Source organism: Epinephelus lanceolatus, chromosome 15, assembly GCF_041903045.1.
Source record: "Epinephelus lanceolatus isolate andai-2023 chromosome 15, ASM4190304v1, whole genome shotgun sequence".
Classification (NCBI taxonomy): Eukaryota; Metazoa; Chordata; class Actinopteri; order Perciformes; family Serranidae; genus Epinephelus; species Epinephelus lanceolatus.
In genome coordinates, this window is record NC_135748.1 from 34099173 (window position 1) to 34118458 (window position 19286).

At 40.9% G+C, this 19286-nt stretch overlaps 1 protein-coding gene across 1 annotated transcript in view; it reads right to left on the reverse strand.

Moving 5' to 3' along the window:
• The window catches only part of slc5a6b (solute carrier family 5 member 6), a 19726-nt gene continuing 440 nt past the window's right edge, over positions 1-19286 (reverse strand). The window contains exons 3-17 of the mRNA XM_033643367.2: positions 14826-15285; positions 14670-14735; positions 12390-12441; positions 12235-12302; positions 11812-11966; positions 11055-11195; positions 8294-8423; positions 7961-8049; positions 5154-5266; positions 4997-5067; positions 4827-4913; positions 3414-3586; positions 3233-3339; positions 3026-3147; positions 1-1096 (exon numbers count right to left, since the gene is read on the reverse strand). Coding sequence (XP_033499258.1) covers positions 953-1096; positions 3026-3147; positions 3233-3339; positions 3414-3586; positions 4827-4913; positions 4997-5067; positions 5154-5266; positions 7961-8049; positions 8294-8423; positions 11055-11195; positions 11812-11966; positions 12235-12302; positions 12390-12441; positions 14670-14735; positions 14826-15173 — 1866 coding nt within the window. The 5' untranslated portion in view covers positions 15174-15285 and the 3' untranslated portion in view covers positions 1-952. The remainder of the gene's footprint in view (positions 1097-3025; positions 3148-3232; positions 3340-3413; positions 3587-4826; positions 4914-4996; positions 5068-5153; positions 5267-7960; positions 8050-8293; positions 8424-11054; positions 11196-11811; positions 11967-12234; positions 12303-12389; positions 12442-14669; positions 14736-14825; positions 15286-19286) is intronic.

Below are 19286 nucleotides of genomic sequence, written 5' to 3' on the forward strand. Positions count from 1 at the left end.
AAAGATAAATACAAAATCTTTAATCATTTTTAGAAAAAGGGGGTTTCAGTGTTTCAGCTGCAAATACAGACAGCTGTCACTCATACATTCTTAAAAAATGAGGCACCATCATCTCACCAGAGCTTGACATATCATTCACACAGCTGCAGTACTACTAAACAATGTGTCAAGTATGGAATTAATGCCAATATAAGGAAAACTAAGACACTGTTCGTTGTTCTAAAGTTTAAATCAGTGGTTCCCAACTGGTTGGTCACGGTCCAAAAATGGGTTGCGGGTCCATTCTGAATGGACTGGAAGTAACTTGAGAATGTGTAGTCTGTAAAAAAACCCACTTTATTTTAAAGTACCGTGAATTCCTGGCACAGAGCTTTTAATTTGAAGTGCTGTTTCCTGATGTAGAGTGAGTGACTAACAGACAGCTACTGAACAGAGATGGCGAACTAGCTCGACGACGTGGTTAAACGCAAATATGACTGAATAAATTAGTATGGACCTTGAACTAATGACTAAGGTGAAATCTGGACCCCGTGGCTGGACCAGTTGGAAATCACTGGTTTAACAGACTCAAATAATTCTCATTAAACCGTACAGTGCGTTGTTTTTTTACACAATCAAGGGACCAACTGAATGTGAGTCAATGATCATACCTGAAGCTGATAAATACTGCATGTAAATCAAACTTGTGTATCTGTAAAATCAAATAAGATCAGCTGCTCTAAAGTCTATTCTGGAGAATTAAAAACAAACCTCATGTCGACTGAACATTGCTTAGCATTGACCTCGTTGCAGCATTCGACTGTACAAATTCACATTACTTCCATCATGTAGCAAAGGCAACAAAATAAGAAATAACAATAACAAAACCAGCCTACAAGTATTTTTTTTTTTGTCCGAGAGCTTTGTTTAAAGACTTTTTAACCGTTTTTCAGCCCGATGTGAAACTGTGATATCACACAGTTGTTTCATGCTCCACAAGAAATGCGTGAGCCTCAGGAAGAAACCTGTCCGTCTCTTCATGTGATGTTCTGTCGTCTTGTGAGTGGGTCAGTCCGTTGCTTTCTTTGTGTTGTGGAGGCCTTTGCTGTGCTGAGAGCTAGAAGAAAAATTTAAAAGATAATTAAAAGGCAAATATAGAGGCACAGATTATTTAATCTCATCAAGTATTCATAATTAGGACTTTAACACTAGCCTGTTGCACAAAGCACCTTACATTTGCTCCTTAAGTTTGACACTTAAAGTTTAGTTTTTCCTTAGCTGAGCAAATTACTGAGGGGTGTGGCACCGGTTTCCTTAGTCAAGGAAAGACATTAAATCATTTACCGTACAAAAACAGATTTGTGCGCTTGTGGTAGCCTGGGCTACCTGTTGTCGCACATAAGTATCCTCTCTGATGGTTAAAAAAAGGCAGAAGTTAAGTAGACATGAAAACCAATCTGGTTGGAGGAAAAAAAAATCATACTTCTAGAGGAATTAAATAAAAGAATTTGATCTGAAAATAAGAGCAAACAAGGGGAAATTGCAATGTTTGGACAGATGAGGGCATTTGAAACCTGGTGAATGTTGTGGCACACTCTTGATTTTCGTACATAAAAAACCCCCGCCAATAACTGATTGAGTGATCCAACTCCAGGCGCTGATACAAATCATAACCCCCTTTTACACTGACAGATTTTCCGTGAATGTTGGGCTGTTTTGACGGCAAGCTGCGAGCGTTTAGACACACAGAGCCGGATTGGCGAGTTGATCCGAGGTGCCCAATTTTCCACCTCATAGGGTAGTCATATTGGTGGAACCCTTTTAGTTTAAACAGAATGAGGCGGCCTTCCGCAACGGGAGGGGCTGTTAAAGACTTGTGGGAGGAGCTGTTGATGACGCTGCACGTGCAACCCACTGGCGGTGGATAAACAGGAAACAGCTGATAACAGGAATTAGGGAGCAGCTAGTAGCAAGAGGGAAACACACACCTGACAGACACTGTAAAGATGAGCAACTGAGGAAACAAAGAATTGCGCGCCCTCCTTGTCATCGCAAACCAAGAGGCCATTAACTGTCAGATGACGGGGACGGTGAAGAACGGGCCGACTTACGAGAGAACCGAAGGACTGACCAGCCGCGGCTTTCCACCCACGTCACTGTTTACATTACACGCTGAGCTACACGTTTTGTTACTTGCTCACACCCCCATTGCCCCGAAAAAGGCACATTCTGTATAAACAATAGTAGGTAGGCAGCATTTTGCTGCACTCCCCGATTTTGTTTTTATACTGCCAATGCTGAAAGAAAACTGATTGGGCTTTCCTGCAAATTTGCACAATTCTTGTTTAATAGGGCTATAAATTGACCTCCAGTCATATTTTTGGTACAAAATTAGTTGATCATCATTAAGAATGTCCATCAGGTTTTCCTGGTTGCAGAACACTCTTCTCGCTATGCCATTTTCCTCATTTATCGCCATCATTTCAGCCATGATGCAGTCAGGGATACCTGATGTTTTGTCCTTACTTTGGTTGCTAAGGTGCTCTGTGTCCTTAAGTATAAGACCAAGATAAGGAGAAAACTTAGGGAAAACTAGAGGAGAAGGTGCTTTGTCGAAACCGTCCCCTGGTCTTTTAAAACAGAATAAGCAGGAAGCATGTGATAACTACCATGAGCTGTGAAGATGCTAACACTGCCATGCTAACTGCTGTGTGAGGCTGTACTTGGGCACAGCAGTGCTTTAAGCTAAATGCTAACGACATGCTAACATGCTCACAATGACAATTGTGTCTTATTTTTTTTTACCAGTTTAATGTTTACCATGTTCAGCATAGTTTAGCATGTTAGCATTTGCGAGTTTACAACACAGGGCTTTCTCCATTGTTGCTCCCACCGTCTGGAACTCACTCCCAAAGACATCAGAGACTCCTTCTCACTCTCCTTCAAGAAATCCCTCAAAACACACCTCTTCAAAACAGCCTCTAAAAAGCTATGTTCTTCACCCTGTCTTCCTTCTATCTATCTATCTATCTATCTATCTACTGACCGTGTGTCCCAGAGGAGTCACACAGCAGAGCTTCTTCTTCATGTGTTCAGGTAGAAAACAAAGCAGTTTCCCTAACAAGGGATAGATTGTTCCTGGTGTCACATCATCTTCTTTCATAGGACCTACAGAGAAAATAAACATATTTAACTGCTGTAAAACTGATTGTAAATGTATAAAGAGCAGGTGACGATGTAGGAACATGCTCACCTGTGAGGAAGCTCACAATCAGGCCTATGAGAATGACTGTGAAGCAGTTGAATGCACTGTACCACATGTAGGACAGTGAATAAAATCTCCTCAGTCCAGAGGGTCGGCTGAGGAACAGAGAGGTGGTTAACTTGTGAAATGACCACAGTGAAAACAAAAACACACTGTGCCGTCTGTGTACCTCAGAGTAATGTTGCTGAGTGCAGTGTGAATGACAATAGTCGTGTTGTCTGACAGCAGGACGGCTCTGCAGTGGGGCGGCAGCGGTCTCGCGCCAGAGCTACGAGTGACGATGCTCCCGATGCCGACCCAGAAAGCCATAGCGAGACCGGCTCCCAGACCTGTCAACGCTCCCTGGTGACAACAGGAAAACTAAGACTTAACACAGATAGGGGTGGGATATTAACTAACTACATTAAGTTAAGGTTTATTTTTACAATAATATCGGTTTTAATCACAATATCCTGCTATGAGGGTTAGCAGCTCTCATACTTAAAAGGGCGTTTACAGACTCTCACACAACTTGTGCAGTACAATCAAAGTCTCATTTATCCAGTCTTATGCTGAGTATTTCCCAAACAGACGCCCTTTGTGACAGGGAACTGAGTGGAATGTTAAACTTCATCTCTGCTCTCTTCACAGCCAGACTACATTGACAAAAATAGTCATTTTGACTTTGCTTTAGACGGGAGCTGCTGATCTACCGCTGCCTCAATCAGTGAGCTTGTTTGTGTTATTGTGTGACTTTGGTGTTTTAAAGGGTTTGTTCTGATTCACCAAAGTTACACGATAACACAAACAAACTACCGATCAAGGCAGTGGTAGACCAGCAGCCCCTGAGTTCAGCTTGGTAAAATGACCGTTTATGTCAATGGAGTCTGGCTTTGACGAGAGCAGAGATGAAGTTTCGCTTTTAGTTCTGTTCCCTGTCCCAAAGGTCTGTCTGTTTGGGAAGTACTGAGCATACGACTGGATAAATGGGACTTGGATTATACTGCATGAGTTCTGTAAGAGTTTGCAAACAAAACTTCAATTCATCAAGAATTTTCTCAGTTCGTGGATTCTTCGTTCATCAAAGGCATGTAAGGAAAAAAAAGGTTTTCTTCATGAATTCAGTGAAACACGGGATGAATAACTGATTTATAGATAGACTTTTATGGGAAGAAGTATTCCCTACTTACCAGAAAATCTGCAAAACAAAATGCGAATTCATGTATGTTTTCATTCACCACTGTTAGACTGTTGTAAATACTGGGAGCTAACCACATCAAAATAAACAGTTGGTGGCACTAATTCTTCAGTACGGTGCCATTAAACCATGGCACGCTGAGGGCTATTTGTTAAGCCTGTCGGACAATAACTGCTGAATCAAGACGGAGCATGTAAATGATGTGCTCAATGATTAATTTCAACTACAGCCTCACAGGGAGCAGGAGATGAGCTTTTATACACATGAATTCAATGTGGGAACAAGGACCAAAAAGTCACAGTAATCTGTGATGAGAGGCCACAGGTGAACAATATTTAATTTGCAAAAATGTTGGAAAACCGTTGCTGCAAATAGGATTGTTTGTTTTGATGAGGTTTGACTTACAGTGGAGTTTGCCCATGGGAAGAACAACCCGAGACAAAACAGACCCAGAATGGGACCACCAACCATCCCGAAGATTTTCAAAGCCACCTGGAGTTAAATGACAACTCATGTCAGTGCACATTTAGTGAGAAATGTTGGTTATAATTTCACCCTTACGTCTGTGAGCTTACCTGAAGAACTGAATCACCCATGAGGTGAGTGAGATAAGCCATGGCCAGACACAGCAGCCCATAGGACATAGCTGACAGACGAGACACGAGTTAAACCTTACAACAAACATTAATATGCAGCTCTGTATCGTGCAGTGATGAGCTTCAGAGAGCTCACCTAAAGCTTTGGACAGCAGGGTTGCTTTTGCCTCTGACATGGCGGGGAAATGTGGTTTGATGAGGTCTTCCATTGTCACAGTGGCCAAAGAGTTAAAAGCAGAAGAGATGGTGCTGCAGAGGAAGAGCAGAAATATAGTGTCCATGTCATTACTGACATCTTTAAAATACATACATGCAATCAAACGTACAATCAAATGTAAATTCATCCACTTTCTGAACTCGTTCTAAGTACCAAATCATCGCAGCATTTGAAAGCTAATGTCAAAGATGAGAAAATAGCTACATTAAAAAGGCTTTTGTACACTCACAGTGACAGACAAGCAAGAAGGCAACAGGCAGATTTGAATAAAAGCTTTCTCATGAATGCTTGAGTTATGGCCAGAAACATGTTTTGGGAGGTGACCTTTGACCTTCAACCACCAAATTCTAATCATTTATCGTATCATAAAATTTAAAGGAATTCCATTAAAGGGGAACTAATGTTTTTTTCAACCTGGGCCCTATTTTCCGATCTGCTTTTGTCTAAATGAGTGATAGGATGTTCAATATTTGACATTTCTCCAGTATGAAGCTAGGGCTGACCTGCCTGCAGCCTGTGAGCATGCGCCATATTAAATAATAGGGCACTCAGACAGCGTCAAACAACGTCAAAATACATCCACTAAAAGTGCATTTTTTTTTCACACGGATAGGCTCAGATTGTTAGTATAATTATCCAACAACGTAATGGAAAGGAGAAAAGAACTTCTGTGTTTACCTTTAGCTGGATTCGGACATGTCCCTCTGCCTGTTGCTGCTCCCTCTCTCTCTTCGTCTGCTCTTCAGTTTCAATGAGCTCTGCGTCCGTGTGCTCCGTGTTCAAATAAATACGGGCGATCATCAAATTCAAATGGCTCATCCAGATCCAGTTGGTCAAAATCGGGTGAAAATTCGGACATGTTTGTTGTGGCAAGTCAAAACACTCAGAGAGTGAAAGTCTGGATCTGAAATCTCACGTCTCGCGAGATTTGAGTTGTTGCAGGAAGCTACCGCTGGAGTGACCTTACAAACGCGAGGAGTTACTCTGTTTGGAGTAGTCATGGCTGAATTTTTATCCGATTTTGACCAATTGGATCTGGATGAGCCATTTGAATTTGATGACCGCCCGTATTTATTTGAACACGGAGCACACGGACGCAGAGCTCATTGAAACTGAAGAGCGGACGAGGAGAGAGAGGGAGCAGCAACAGGCAGAGGAACATGTCTGAATCCAGCTAAAGGTAAACACAGATGTTCATTTCTCCTTTCCGTTATGTTGTCGGTAGGGCTGTAACGGTACATGTATTTGTGTCGAACCGTTCGGTACGTGACTTTCGGTTCAGCACGACCCTGTACCGAATTATTGGGCGCAGGATATTATTTTATTTTATTTTGTTTTATTTTAATTCCGTTTTTGCAAGCCGAACCATTTAATATATCTAGTTCCCTGACAGACTTAATTGAGTGACGGACCGAGTCCGACCGTAAATCTCCGCTTTCACTTTGTGCAGTGCATTCTCGCATTTTGACAACATGGCAAGTGAGCCTGACGAACCTGAAGACCCACCGAGACCGACCCGCAAACCTTAAGTCCTCCGTTTGGGAACACTTTGGTTTCAGGGTAAAATACGAAAATGGAAATAAACAAGCGGACAAGACAAAAGCAGTGTGCCGACACTGCAGAACAGCGGTCGGGTATGTACTTGGAAACACGTCTGACATGCTAACGCATCTAAAGCGACACCACCCGAGTTTGAACGTTAACCGGCACGACTAGAAAAAGCAATCTGGTGCAAACTACGATATCGTCATCGTTTAAAAAGAAGGAGCGTTTCCCTGACCATCGCGCTAAAGAAATAATCAACGCCATTGGAGTTGAGTAAAATTGTTTAAGCTGCACTTTAGATATTGAAGCATGTTTTGTTTACAGCACTTTAACAAAGTGGGAAAGCTAAGTAAGTTCCTAGTAAAACTGAATCTGAGCAGGCTTTAAAGCTGACCAGCTGCACTATACTTTTTATTTTAATTGAGTAAAACTGTTTAAGCAGAAATTTATATTTATTTTTCATTCAAAAAATGTGTTAAAAAAAACAGCAGGATTTTATTTTTCACTTTTATATTTCTATTTTCATTCAAACAATGTGAAAAAGCAGGATTTTATATAAATTTGTTTCATTCAAAAATTGTGTAAAAAGAGTTAACTGCTGTGGTGGTATGTTTTAATAAGGTTACCAATAAGTAAAAGATACTTAATAGTTGTCTATTTTTTTCATTACTGTACCGAAAAAAAAAAAAAAAAACGAACCGTGACTTGTGTACCGAGGTACGTACCGAACCGTGATGTTTGTGTACCGTTACACCCCTAGTCGTCGGATAATTATACTAACAATCCGAGCCTATCTGTGTGAAAAAAATGCACTTTTAGTGGACGTATTTTGACATTGTTTGACGCTGTCTGAGTGCCCTATCATTTAATATGGCGCATGCTCACAGGCTGCATTAGTTCCCCTTTAAGGCATTCTTGAGATATCGCATTCACAAGAATGAGACAGACAAGGTCACAGTGACCATGACCTTTGACCTATGACCACCAAAATCTAATAAGTTCATTGTTGTGTTTATGTGGATGTTTGTGTCAAATTTGGAGAAATTCCCTTAAAGTCTTATTGACAGTTAATGGTCAATGAATGAACCTCACATGTGCATGTCGTCTGGGACATGAAGGGGTTAATGTGAGGTTTAATGAAGAAACTATAAATAGACTGACACTTGATGAGAGTTTCGTACCTGAGAGCTGCGCTGAATAAACACGCCACAAAGAGTCCAGGTAGTCCAGGCAGACCCTGCAGCATGTCCATCACGAAGTATATCACCATCTGGAGAAAACACGTCGTAAAAAAAACCCTTTGTTTGGTTTGCAAAACTTTATTAGCCGCCAGCAACGAAACACAAATCTGACAGCAAACCAGATAATAATCTATGTAACCATGCTGCTGTTGTTTTGCTGTTAAGTCTACATGCCCTGGAGGGTGTTTACTTATCTTTCAATGATCTTAATTTTTATCCTGCAAACTAAACCCACGATCCGTTATAGCTCGGAAGTAGCACACTGAAACTCACCGCATCTCGTGAAGAGGTGCCCAGCTTGTCATAGTGATCCTCTCCACAGTAACGTGCAAACATGACCAGTCCCATCACACAGCTCAGAGCCAGAGCCAGCTGCAGGGAGGGAAACACCATGTAACAAGACCTGCAGGGAGGAAGAAACATAGTTACAGTGGTCACGTCTGAGATCAGGTTTTATTTTTGCTAAACACTCGTTATTGTGGTGGTTTGCATTGACAGGGTGTCTACAGGTATCAGACAGTTAAATTTAATTAAGACACATTTTAACCAACTTTAGGACAGATTTTCGGGCAAATCATGTTTTACTTAATTAAGCATTGCAGGTAAGTAGCATATATGTGGTCTTGTGCAAAGGTAAGTTTTAAGTGGGAATATGGTTATTAGCGTGAGTTAAGTCAGTCTACATTTTGCCAACAGGTAAGTGCAAGTATGAAGTAAAATGACAGTATTATAGTTTTTTTTAAAAGATTTGAAACAAGACAGGCTTCACTCATTTTCACAAAATGAAATTAAAAAATGGACAAATCAAATAGATAAAATGTTTGTAGCAGTTAAGACCTCACAAATTCAAATTTAAGACAATTTAATGACTTTTAAAGCCTTATTGTTGTAACATTGAATTTAATGCATTTTAAGACTTTTTAAGGACCTGTAGACAATCTGAAAGAACTTCCCAGACATTGCATGCCAATTAATATTTTTAAAATAACTAAAAATTATTTATCAGTCAATATTAATTTTTCAAAATAAACATGAACATTTTGATAAGGATCCCTTCAATTAGTTCTGCATTTTATTGCGACCACCATATGTACTACTAAGCATGAGGTTAGAATAGCTGCGACCATGTAAGCACATGCATCAACTCACTTGTGTTTAGAAGTTATGCATTTTCTTTGTTACAGGACAGGGTTTTAAGTACTTATAAAACTCACCCGTTTAAATTTCATTAAGGCTGAAAGTTATGCATGAACAAGGGCGTAACCAATTTGAGTGAAAAGTGGGTGTCATTCATTGACAATTTGCTACCACAGTGACATTGTTGGTTAGGCGATGTAGCATGTAACCCAAGATTCAGGGGGGGTAGTACAGGGGTAGCTGTCGCAATGTCGCTGTTTTTGCATTTCATGAAAGTTATCTGTCACATTTGATCGTCTAAAAAAGTCTAGCTTAGCGTTTGGTTGTAATAAAAGACCCTCTAATGAGTCAGATATTCACTTTTTCAAGTAAGCATATTTTGTTCTGATGGTTTTAAGCCTGTTTTTGGCTAGCAGAAACTAGCATTAGCATTTTCACAGTGAACTATAGCTGTAAATGCACCGTGCTAACCCATAGACTGTATAGATGAGTGCTGTAACCAAGCTAGCAGCTAGCCTTAGGGTTAGCTCTACCCTGTCTTCCAAACAGATTGATAGATAATAGATTTTAATAATAAAAAACAGCTAACTAAAAACGCTGAACTAAGATGGTGAACATGGTAAACGTTATGGGATGTAATACCTATAATGCTAATAAATATAGAGTGGTATAAAGTGTGTGGTGCAAGTGCGTTTAGGGCGTGTCCAACCAATATTGCAAGTTTAAGGGCACATAACCTGGTTGCAAAGTAAGGCGTTTTCTCCCTAATTTGAACCATAGATTTTAATAATAACAAGATACCAGCAGCCAAGATGGCGCCTAATTATTACAATGGAGTTGCTTGCCTGGCACATACACCAAAAAAGTTTTCTAGCTTCCAGGGTACGTCCATGGTATGTGGCCGACTGAATATGCGCAATAGTGTTTCTCTTGCTGGCCCCGCCCACTGGTTCCCGCTTGGCTCATAGACTCACTTTTAAATCACTTTTCTCGGCTTGAGGAAAGTTTTATGAATATAAAACCACCATGGCTCAAACATTCATAACAGAAAAAGTCATAATTGACCTTGTTTGCAGTTCAAGGCGTCCTGTCAACAGGTTTACAGACGTCTCTTTTACAATGGTGGCCTGTGGGGACAATGCTTTCTGAGCCTGGGAAAAAACTGCTGCAAGGCTGAGCAGCGTTCCTGGGGGCCTGGTCCAAATATAGACACCATTGTCCAAAGACAAAAATGCTGGATTCAAGGCCTCAAAACAGGAGGCTACAAACCAGTGGGTGACATCACGATGGCTACATCCATTATTTTATACAGTTTCCACCTCCATCCCAAATTTTGGCCTCCTAGGGCAAAAACTTTTGTGGCTGACTGACCGACCAACAGAGCCACCTATAGAGCTGCTGGTTGCAACAAAAGTGGACATTTTAAAGAGTCTACAACCGTGCTAATGGCTCTGTGAGGCTGTATTTAGACACTGAGGTGCTTTGAGCTGAATGCAAGTATTTAGTCTTAAACAGAAGTACTGGAAAAATGAAATTTTGACCTGATGATGGCACAAGATGAAAAGTCAGAGGACCATCAAAGTGATCAGAATTCATCTGCTAAGGACCTTCAGTGTTTTTTCCCATGCAAACACAGAGGGCTGAGCGCAGAGGGACGCATGCTTACATGAAAAGGAAAAAGTCCTAGAAAGGCTGTAAAGAATTGACACACAGAACCTGTTGTACGTGTTCACAGTCCACACAGCACAGTCAACAACAAATAGTAAACATGGGATATTTCTCATTCTACTTTCCTGCTCTACTCTGAGAGCTGAAATACGTTTTAAGAGACTCAATTATTTTCTTTCACATTTAGATTTCAATGAAAAAACACATTGAAAATCTGCAGTGGGCATACCTGACGGCTTCTTTCTCTGTCCGTGCGCTGAGATATCTCTGGACCTGAGCCTGGTTCACTCCGTACAGGGCCAGCATGAGAAAAACCCCGCCAACCCCCAGAGTCCAGAAGGTGTGTCTCTCTGTAGGATCTGGGTTCAGGCTGAGCACAAGAGAGAAAATACAATACAGAGACAATACTTTAATACCTTCACTCTAACAGGTTTCATTCATTCATTTTCCGTACCAGGTTATCCTGTTAGGGGTCATGGGGGGGCTGGAGCCTATCCCAGCTGACATTGGGTGAGAGGCAGGGTACACCCTGGACAGGTCACCAGAATATCACAGGGCTGACACATAGAGACAGACAACCATTCACACTCACATTCACACCTACGGATAGTTGAGAGTCACCAATTAACCTGCATGTCTTTGGACTGTGGGAGGAAGCTGGACTACCTGGAGAAAACCCATGCTGACACAGGGAGAACATGCAAACTCTGCACAGAAGGGCTCCCCCACCCCGGATTGGAACCGGGAACCCTCTTGCTGTGAGGCGACAATGCTAACCACTGCACCACTGTGCTGCTTGCTAAAGAGCTCAATGGCTAAAAAATAAAATAAGTCCCAACCTCTGGCTTGGTGTGTCAGGGCCCTTTGTAATCAAGGACTGATAGTGGCATTTACAGAACTGATTCCCATGACGTGTTTGTGTACAGCTTCCCTCATCCCTTCGTGCTGCTGGTCATTCTCCCACACAAACTACAGCATGGACTCACTCGAGGCCAGAGATGCGGTTTCCCTCATAGACTTTCCTCCAGACTTCAGACACTCCTCCAGTCTGCAGCACCCCCACCACGATGACAGCCAGCTGCCCTGCGAACATCACAAGAGTCTGAAAGACGTCTGTCCAGATGACAGCCTTCAAACCACCCTGTGAGGAGCAGACAAGACACATTGGAAATGAATCTGGTGCATGCTTATATATGCTTTATTCAAATACTAGATATATGTAAGTAACACTGTCAGTAAAAGAAATTCACTGCGTCTAATTTTGAGGCCGAGAGATAAAGTCACTCCTGAGCTGTCAACAGAAACACAAGGCCTGTTATGACACCAAAACCACAACATGATGTGTTGCAGATATTCAAATAGTAGGAGTATCACGTTATGCTGTATGAAAATGACCTTTTATAACTCACTATTGTTGTGTACAAAGTGCACACTAGTCCTGTTGCCAGCACTGCTCCCCATAATTCAAATCCAGTAACTGAAAGAAAACACAGCAACAAAATGAACCACAGATTTCATCTATAGAAAACACTGAGTCACTGTGAAATACATGAACTTTTCTCACCTGCATTTAGTGCAAAGGCAGGAGTATACACACAAACTCCCATATAAATAACCTGCAGAGTAAGAGACAAATCAAATCAGATCATGATTTACTTCATAAACAGTGTAGGGAAATTAAATATCTTAAAGGCTTTTTTACATTTGCACCAATCTTGTCCACTGGATTTGTATCAGAACTTATTTAGGATAAAGTTTGACATTTTGGAAAAAAAACTCCTGTTTTCTTGGTGAAAGTTAAATGAGAAGATTAATACCACTCTCTTGAGCACGAAATATGAAGCAGCAGCCAGTTAGTTTAGCTGAGCGTCACATGGGGAAACAGCCAGTCTGGCTCTGTCCAAAGGGACCTGTTTCTTTCCAGGAAGAAGTGCAGCATATATCCAGCAGCAAAAACCCCATCTTGTCATTTTTACATTTTGGTATTAATACTGATCAACAAACAAGATAAAACACACACACATACACATACACACACACACACACACGCACACGCGCACGCCTCTGTGCACCAGTCAAGTCTCTCTACAAGTTTATATCCATGTCTGTGAAAACATGGATTCTTCACACACAGAAGATCTATACAATCAGCACAGTTCAAGATTGTCACCAATTCAGTATCTGACCAAATGTCCCCCTTCTGTTCCTGAGATATGACGTCAAGTAATGGCCAGCAAAGTGTTTTATGCAGAACATTATGATGTCACAGTGAAGTTGACCTTTGACCTTTTGGACATAAAATGTCACCACTTCATTATTTTACCCTATTACACATTTGTGTGAAGTTTTGTCATGATAAGCATATGAATTCTTGATTTATGGCCAATAACATGTTTTTTGAGGTCACAGTGACCTTGACCTTCGACTACAAAATTCTAATCAGTTTATTCTTCTGTCCAAGTGGACATTTGTGTCAAATTAAGAGAAATTCCATTGGGGCGTCCTTGAGATATCACATTCACAAGAATGAGACAGACAAGGTCACTGTGACCTTTGACCTCTGACCACCAAACTCATGATTTCCAAAGGAGATTACAAGAAAAGGTGGCCTAAATAATGTGAGTCATGCATTGTAATGAACTTCATGCATGGTAAAAATATTGTTTTATATTTACATTTTTTATATGGTAAATACATAAACTTTATTTAAGTGAGGTCACCATATTTGATATACATAGAATTTGTTAACAGTAATTACATAAACTTTAACAAAGTAAATTAAGTAAATTCTATAGGGCTGCCCCCTAATAGTTGACCAAACATTAGTCGACCAGAAATTTCAGTAATTTGCAAGATTTTACTGGTCCCTTAGTTGCAGAAAAAACAAACACACAAACAAAAACACATGAAACTCTATTAGGAGCTGTGCTTTGTCAAAATAAATCAAAACCTATCTGACTGGACCATGTGGGAATTTAATTTGATAGGACAGACACAGGAAGTGTCCACGCTCAGCAGTCAGACAGGAGTCAGGTTAATTTCCAGGACTGGTACCTGCGGTTATTCCACAGGCTAGTTAATAACATGTCGGGCAGGAAATCCAAAGTGTGGGATCATTTTGAAAAGGTGAAGGACGAACCCAAGGTGATATGTAAACTCATCTTCATTGGTCAACTACAAACATGACGTATCATCTGAAACATGGATGTAGCTACATGCCCATTAGCCCACAGCGTCATTAACAGGCGGCTCGCTCAGTGTGTGATGTGCACTTGTAGATAAAATATAGGCCTATATTAATGAAGGTTCATCAGTACGGCTTTGTATTTCTCTGTAATGTAGCACAGTGTTAACAATGTTACTGATACTATTCTTTCTCACACCTTAAACTCAAACCATTGTGTTGCCCTGCCCAAAAAATATCATTTAATAATTACATTAATATCATAAACATGCAGGTGACTAGTTGACTAATGGCCCTAAATGATGACTATTGGTCGACTAAGAAAATTCTTAGTCGGGGGCAGCCCTAACAGTTACATAGATTCTCTCAGTTTCATTTGATTTAATCACATAAGTGGTATTTTGGTTTGCGTTATGATTACTTGACTTAACTGGATGAAAATTTTATCTATAACTGAAATATGACAACCTGACAAAACTGACCAAATTCTTTCTTTCAAATACTTTCTTTGATTTTACATTTGGGGGAAAAGAGAGCAACTGTGTCAAAATGGTGCTCGGTATCTGCAGATACCCTGAGTCGAGGTATGGAACTTGTTATTGGGAGAGAAGACGTGTGATTGGTGCATCTCCACTTTATTATGTGAAGTGTTGAACCTACTGTCTGAAAGATGAAGGTCAAAGTTCCACAGATACGCACTGCTTTGCTGAAGCGCAGTTCAAGATACTGTAAAACAAAACAACATGATAATTGTCATCAAGGATACACACCCAAAATATGAACTCATTTAGACCCAATAAAACCACTTCATGATACCTGATAAGCGCTGGAGAGCCGCAGTCTGTACAAGACAGGAATGAAAACATGAGCAGGAATGAGGAGGCCCAGGATGTAGGCACAGCCGATGAACCAGTATTGAGTGCCGTGAGTGTAGATTTCTGCCGGTACGCCAATAATCGCCACAGCGGACTGGAATGAGGCGATGAGCGACAGCGAGACAGGAAGACAGCTCATGCTCCTGTCGGCCATCAAGAACTCCTGAGTGGTGCGCTGACGCCCACCTGAGAGAGCGTGGTACAGCCCGATGCCCATAGAGGCGGCGAGCAAGACACCAAATATGACATAGTCTACAATCGTGAAGTGCTTCTGGTTGGACGGGTCCATGGTGATTGTCTTCAAGTGTCAGTCGGAGAAGGTTCAGTTGTCCTGCAGACGCACATTCAGTCAGATGGGAGATGTCTTTGTTCACACCCATCAGTCAGGAGAGTGCAGCGGCCTTGGAGAAAGGAAGTGAAAACACTGATTAAATATGTGTGTGAGAGTGTAAGCTTTGCTGGCATGTTGCAGCCTGATGTGTAACTACACTTTTAATATGAATCACTTTGCTTGACAGGTTTAGAGATAAACTCTGAAGTCCCCTGAGCTGTTTTACAGGTTTGTGTTCTTTCCCTATCAGACAGACAAAAGGTGAACTCGCTGGCGACAGTTAAATGGAACAGTCTGAGGCAGAAAAGCACCGTAACATGAGACAACCTTAAGTCTGTGGACAGCCGAGGTCACACAGCTTCTGTGTCAACTTTCCCCCCTTGTGCTTGTGCTGATCCAAAAATACTGACTACTGGTTTGGAAATGGGAGGTTCACAGAGGAGGTCAGCTCTGCTACTCTGCCATCTACTGCCTCTGTGTGTACTGCAGCACAAAGACAAACAGCAGCAACCAATCTGTGACGGCTCTCAAGGTCAGAAGCAACAAATGGGTGTAGATTTACAATGTTTCCACTGTTACAGCCAGCTGTGACGAGATAGTAAAAATCAGTTTTTACCCAAATTATGCTGTGATTGTTCCGTGTCTTTGCCCATATGAAAATGTTTTCTTTCATAACATTATAAAATCATGAGGACACAAATAATTGGAGATTACTAAAGATCAAAAATGTAAATCAGAAACTATTTTAATAATTACATTACTTGAGTTTTGAGTCTTTTTTAAAGCAAAAAAACAAAACAAAAATATGCTGTTTCAAGCTCCTTAAAAGTGAGGATTTGCTGCCTTTTACGTCTTGTATGATAATAAACTGAATATCTTGTATTTTGGACGGTTAGTCAGACAAAACAAGCAATGTAAAGATGTCACTTACGACACAAGGAAATTGTGATAAGCTGTTTGAAGTTTTTGCTGATAATTTAAACACAGAATAATTCACAGAGAAAATAATCCTTCTTAGTTATTATTTATCGTCACATATCCCCAAACTAGGGCTGCAACTACAGATGATTAATATGAAAATCAGCTCTGAGCATAGTGTTAGTTTAGGCAGGATATGATGTCAAGCTCAGCTCACATCCCAGCTACATCAGCTCATCTCAAACAGCCCAGTCAACTGATGGAGCAGCTGACTGATTGAAGGGAGTCAGCTGATAGATCACGTGATTCCTTTCTATGCAACCAATTGGCAAACTCATTTAGAGCGCCCTATTTAAACTGCTCTGGTCTGCGTACTGTTGCTGCTTCCTCTGCTGCTTTGCAACCAGTGTTGTGTGTAACGCATTACAAAGTACAAAGTTACAGTAACGTAACTACTTTTATTGGGTAAAAAGTAGTGTAACGCGTTACTACTGAAATATGGTAACGGAACGTTGTTACTTTGTCAGTTGGGCACAACGGTACTTTTCCCGGGGACAGATTTGACGGTGACACTGCCTGTCTGCCTCAGCTGCGCACTAGGCAGGAACTGTGACAGTTGCCATGTCAACAGTACAGACAGGAGCGGTAAAAATCAAGAATCGTATGAGGAATATGGAAGATACACACGCCTCCTCGGATTATTTTAACGGTTTGTCAACCGAAGACAGGTTAGCTTATTGTAATAAGCTAACAATTAGCAACGGAGTGAGGTTTCCTGACCCGTACTTAATGTCGGGTCAGTGGGTCACCGACCCAACGAAATGGCCTAAGCTATAGTGGCCGGACATTTTTTTATATCTTGTGGAGAAACCCGGCGTTTATATGCATGAAAATCTCAAGGCATATAAATCCCTTGATGTGTATAATTTTGTACTTTGCAGTCATGTCCAAGATATTGAATACGGTTTTTGTGCTCTACGGACCGAAGTACTGCCGAGCCAGCGACAAGGACACAAAACAGTAACGTTAACTAACGTACAAGACCTGGGCGATTCTGAACAAGTCGACCAACTATATACTGACAGCGAACTGCACTTGTATGGCTGGGTAAGTGTTGTTTAATGTAACATTAACCTTGCTAGTCAGACCTCAGACATGGGCAACATACGACCCTGGAACCTCAAAGGAAATCAAAACGACCCCCAAAACATCAATAAAATGCAGCATTGTGTTAACAGAAAACAGAACAATCATAACCCGCCTACCTTCCTGGCGCTGTGTGAACGGCAGCCTGTTGCAGCAGCTCCTATTTTGTGTATTTTAAATTGCTGCTGTGACATTGAAATTTCCCCCCGAGGGGTTAATAAAGCACCTACCATACCATACCATACCAGAAGAGAAAATGAATTAATTTATTCGTACAGGTCTGTAGCTTACTGCAAAGTATGAGTCTGTTACACAAACACAGTCTCACAGTTACACACGTAATAACAGAACAGAAAATGATTTATTCATGAATATGACACTATTTGTTCAAAGATAGTGTCTGTGAATATTAATATTTTCCTCATTCAGTGATGCAGCAGGTCTGGCAAATAGGCTATTAGTAGTAGTAATCTGTCATGTAACAAATTCATGTAGCCTAGTTAACACAAATTAACTCTCACTCTTTAATCTTTATTTTATCACCAAAGTGGTAAATACCAGTGGGGAAACTCGGATTTTTTCACATTTAGGAAATGAGATGGGGTTCTACCCAAAGTCAAGCACCATAAAAGTAACGTAAAAGTAACGAGTAACGTAAAAAGTTGCTTTTCACAGAGGGTAACTAAGTAAAGGATTACTTTTTTTAAGAAGTAACGAGTAACGAGCAAACACTACTTTTTAAAAGTAACTTCCCCAACACTGTTTGCAACCCACCTCCACCCCAGCTCTTCTTTTTCATGCTGTGTCTGACTTATCATTGTCATTTGTTTTTGTCATTGGCATTGTCATAGGCTTTCCATGTATGCACATGGAAGGGCAGAGAGGTTTGCTCTCTCCGCTTTAAGGCTTTCCAAGTAGGCGCGTGGAAAGGCGGAGAGATGTGCTCCCTCCGCTTTAAGGCTTTCCAAGTAGGCGCGTGGAAGGGTGGAGAGGTGTGCTCTCTCTGCCTCAGGCTTTCCTCATGGAAGGACAGAAAATTGTGCTCTCTCCGCCTTATGCTTTCCACGTGGGAGCATGAAACAGGCTTTCTGCGTAGGCATAGGAAAGCCAGAGAGTCCCCAGAACAGAGCCATACTGCCAAATATAATACTACAAATAGAAATAAAGATGTCTTTGACTGAAGTGGTCCTGACTGAATTATGGTCTTAATGTCAGAAAATAGTGAAAATGCCCTTTGCAATGCTCCAGAGCCCAATTTGACATCCTCAAATGTCTTGTTGTGGTCTTTCTCAGTTTACAGTGATTTAAAACAGAGAAACTCAGTTGAGAAGCTGGAGCTGGACGATAATTGGCATTTCTACTTGAAAAACAACTCAACTAATGCATTAATTGACGAATCAGTTCAGCTCAAACCCAAATACAACAGCACAATGTACAATAATGTCTAATGAATATCAATTAAAGTGTCTTTTGCTTCACTTGAAGACACTGCTGCTGTAATATTAGCTATATTAGTCATAAATAAGTAATGATGCTGATACAAATATGGGCTGCACAGGAAGATAAAACTCCTGCAACTCGTGGTGAGTGTTTATGTGTCCAGGATTCTGTGTCCCCAGCTCAACATGCTCTTAATATAACACATTAAGGAGAGTTTTTAAATGGTTTTATGTTCTCTGTAATGTTTTTCTTACAGTCAAATTAATTTATGTTTCCTTGGATCAATATGTTAAAATCGTCCACCTACAGCTTATAGTCTACTGATGTTATACTCACTGAAACCACTACCAGACACTTTTCTTGACTTTAGACAGTGATATCTCCACGATTGATTGATTTTTACCACTCAAGTTGCATTTGAAACCTTCATCTCCCTTCATTCTTTTGCATTTTAAACTGTGAAAATACCCCTTACCAATCTCTCACAATGTTAGTTTATATCAAGAGATACAGCACTCCGGAACACAGGGTTGACCCCCACCTAGTAACGCTTAAATCTGTGACAAC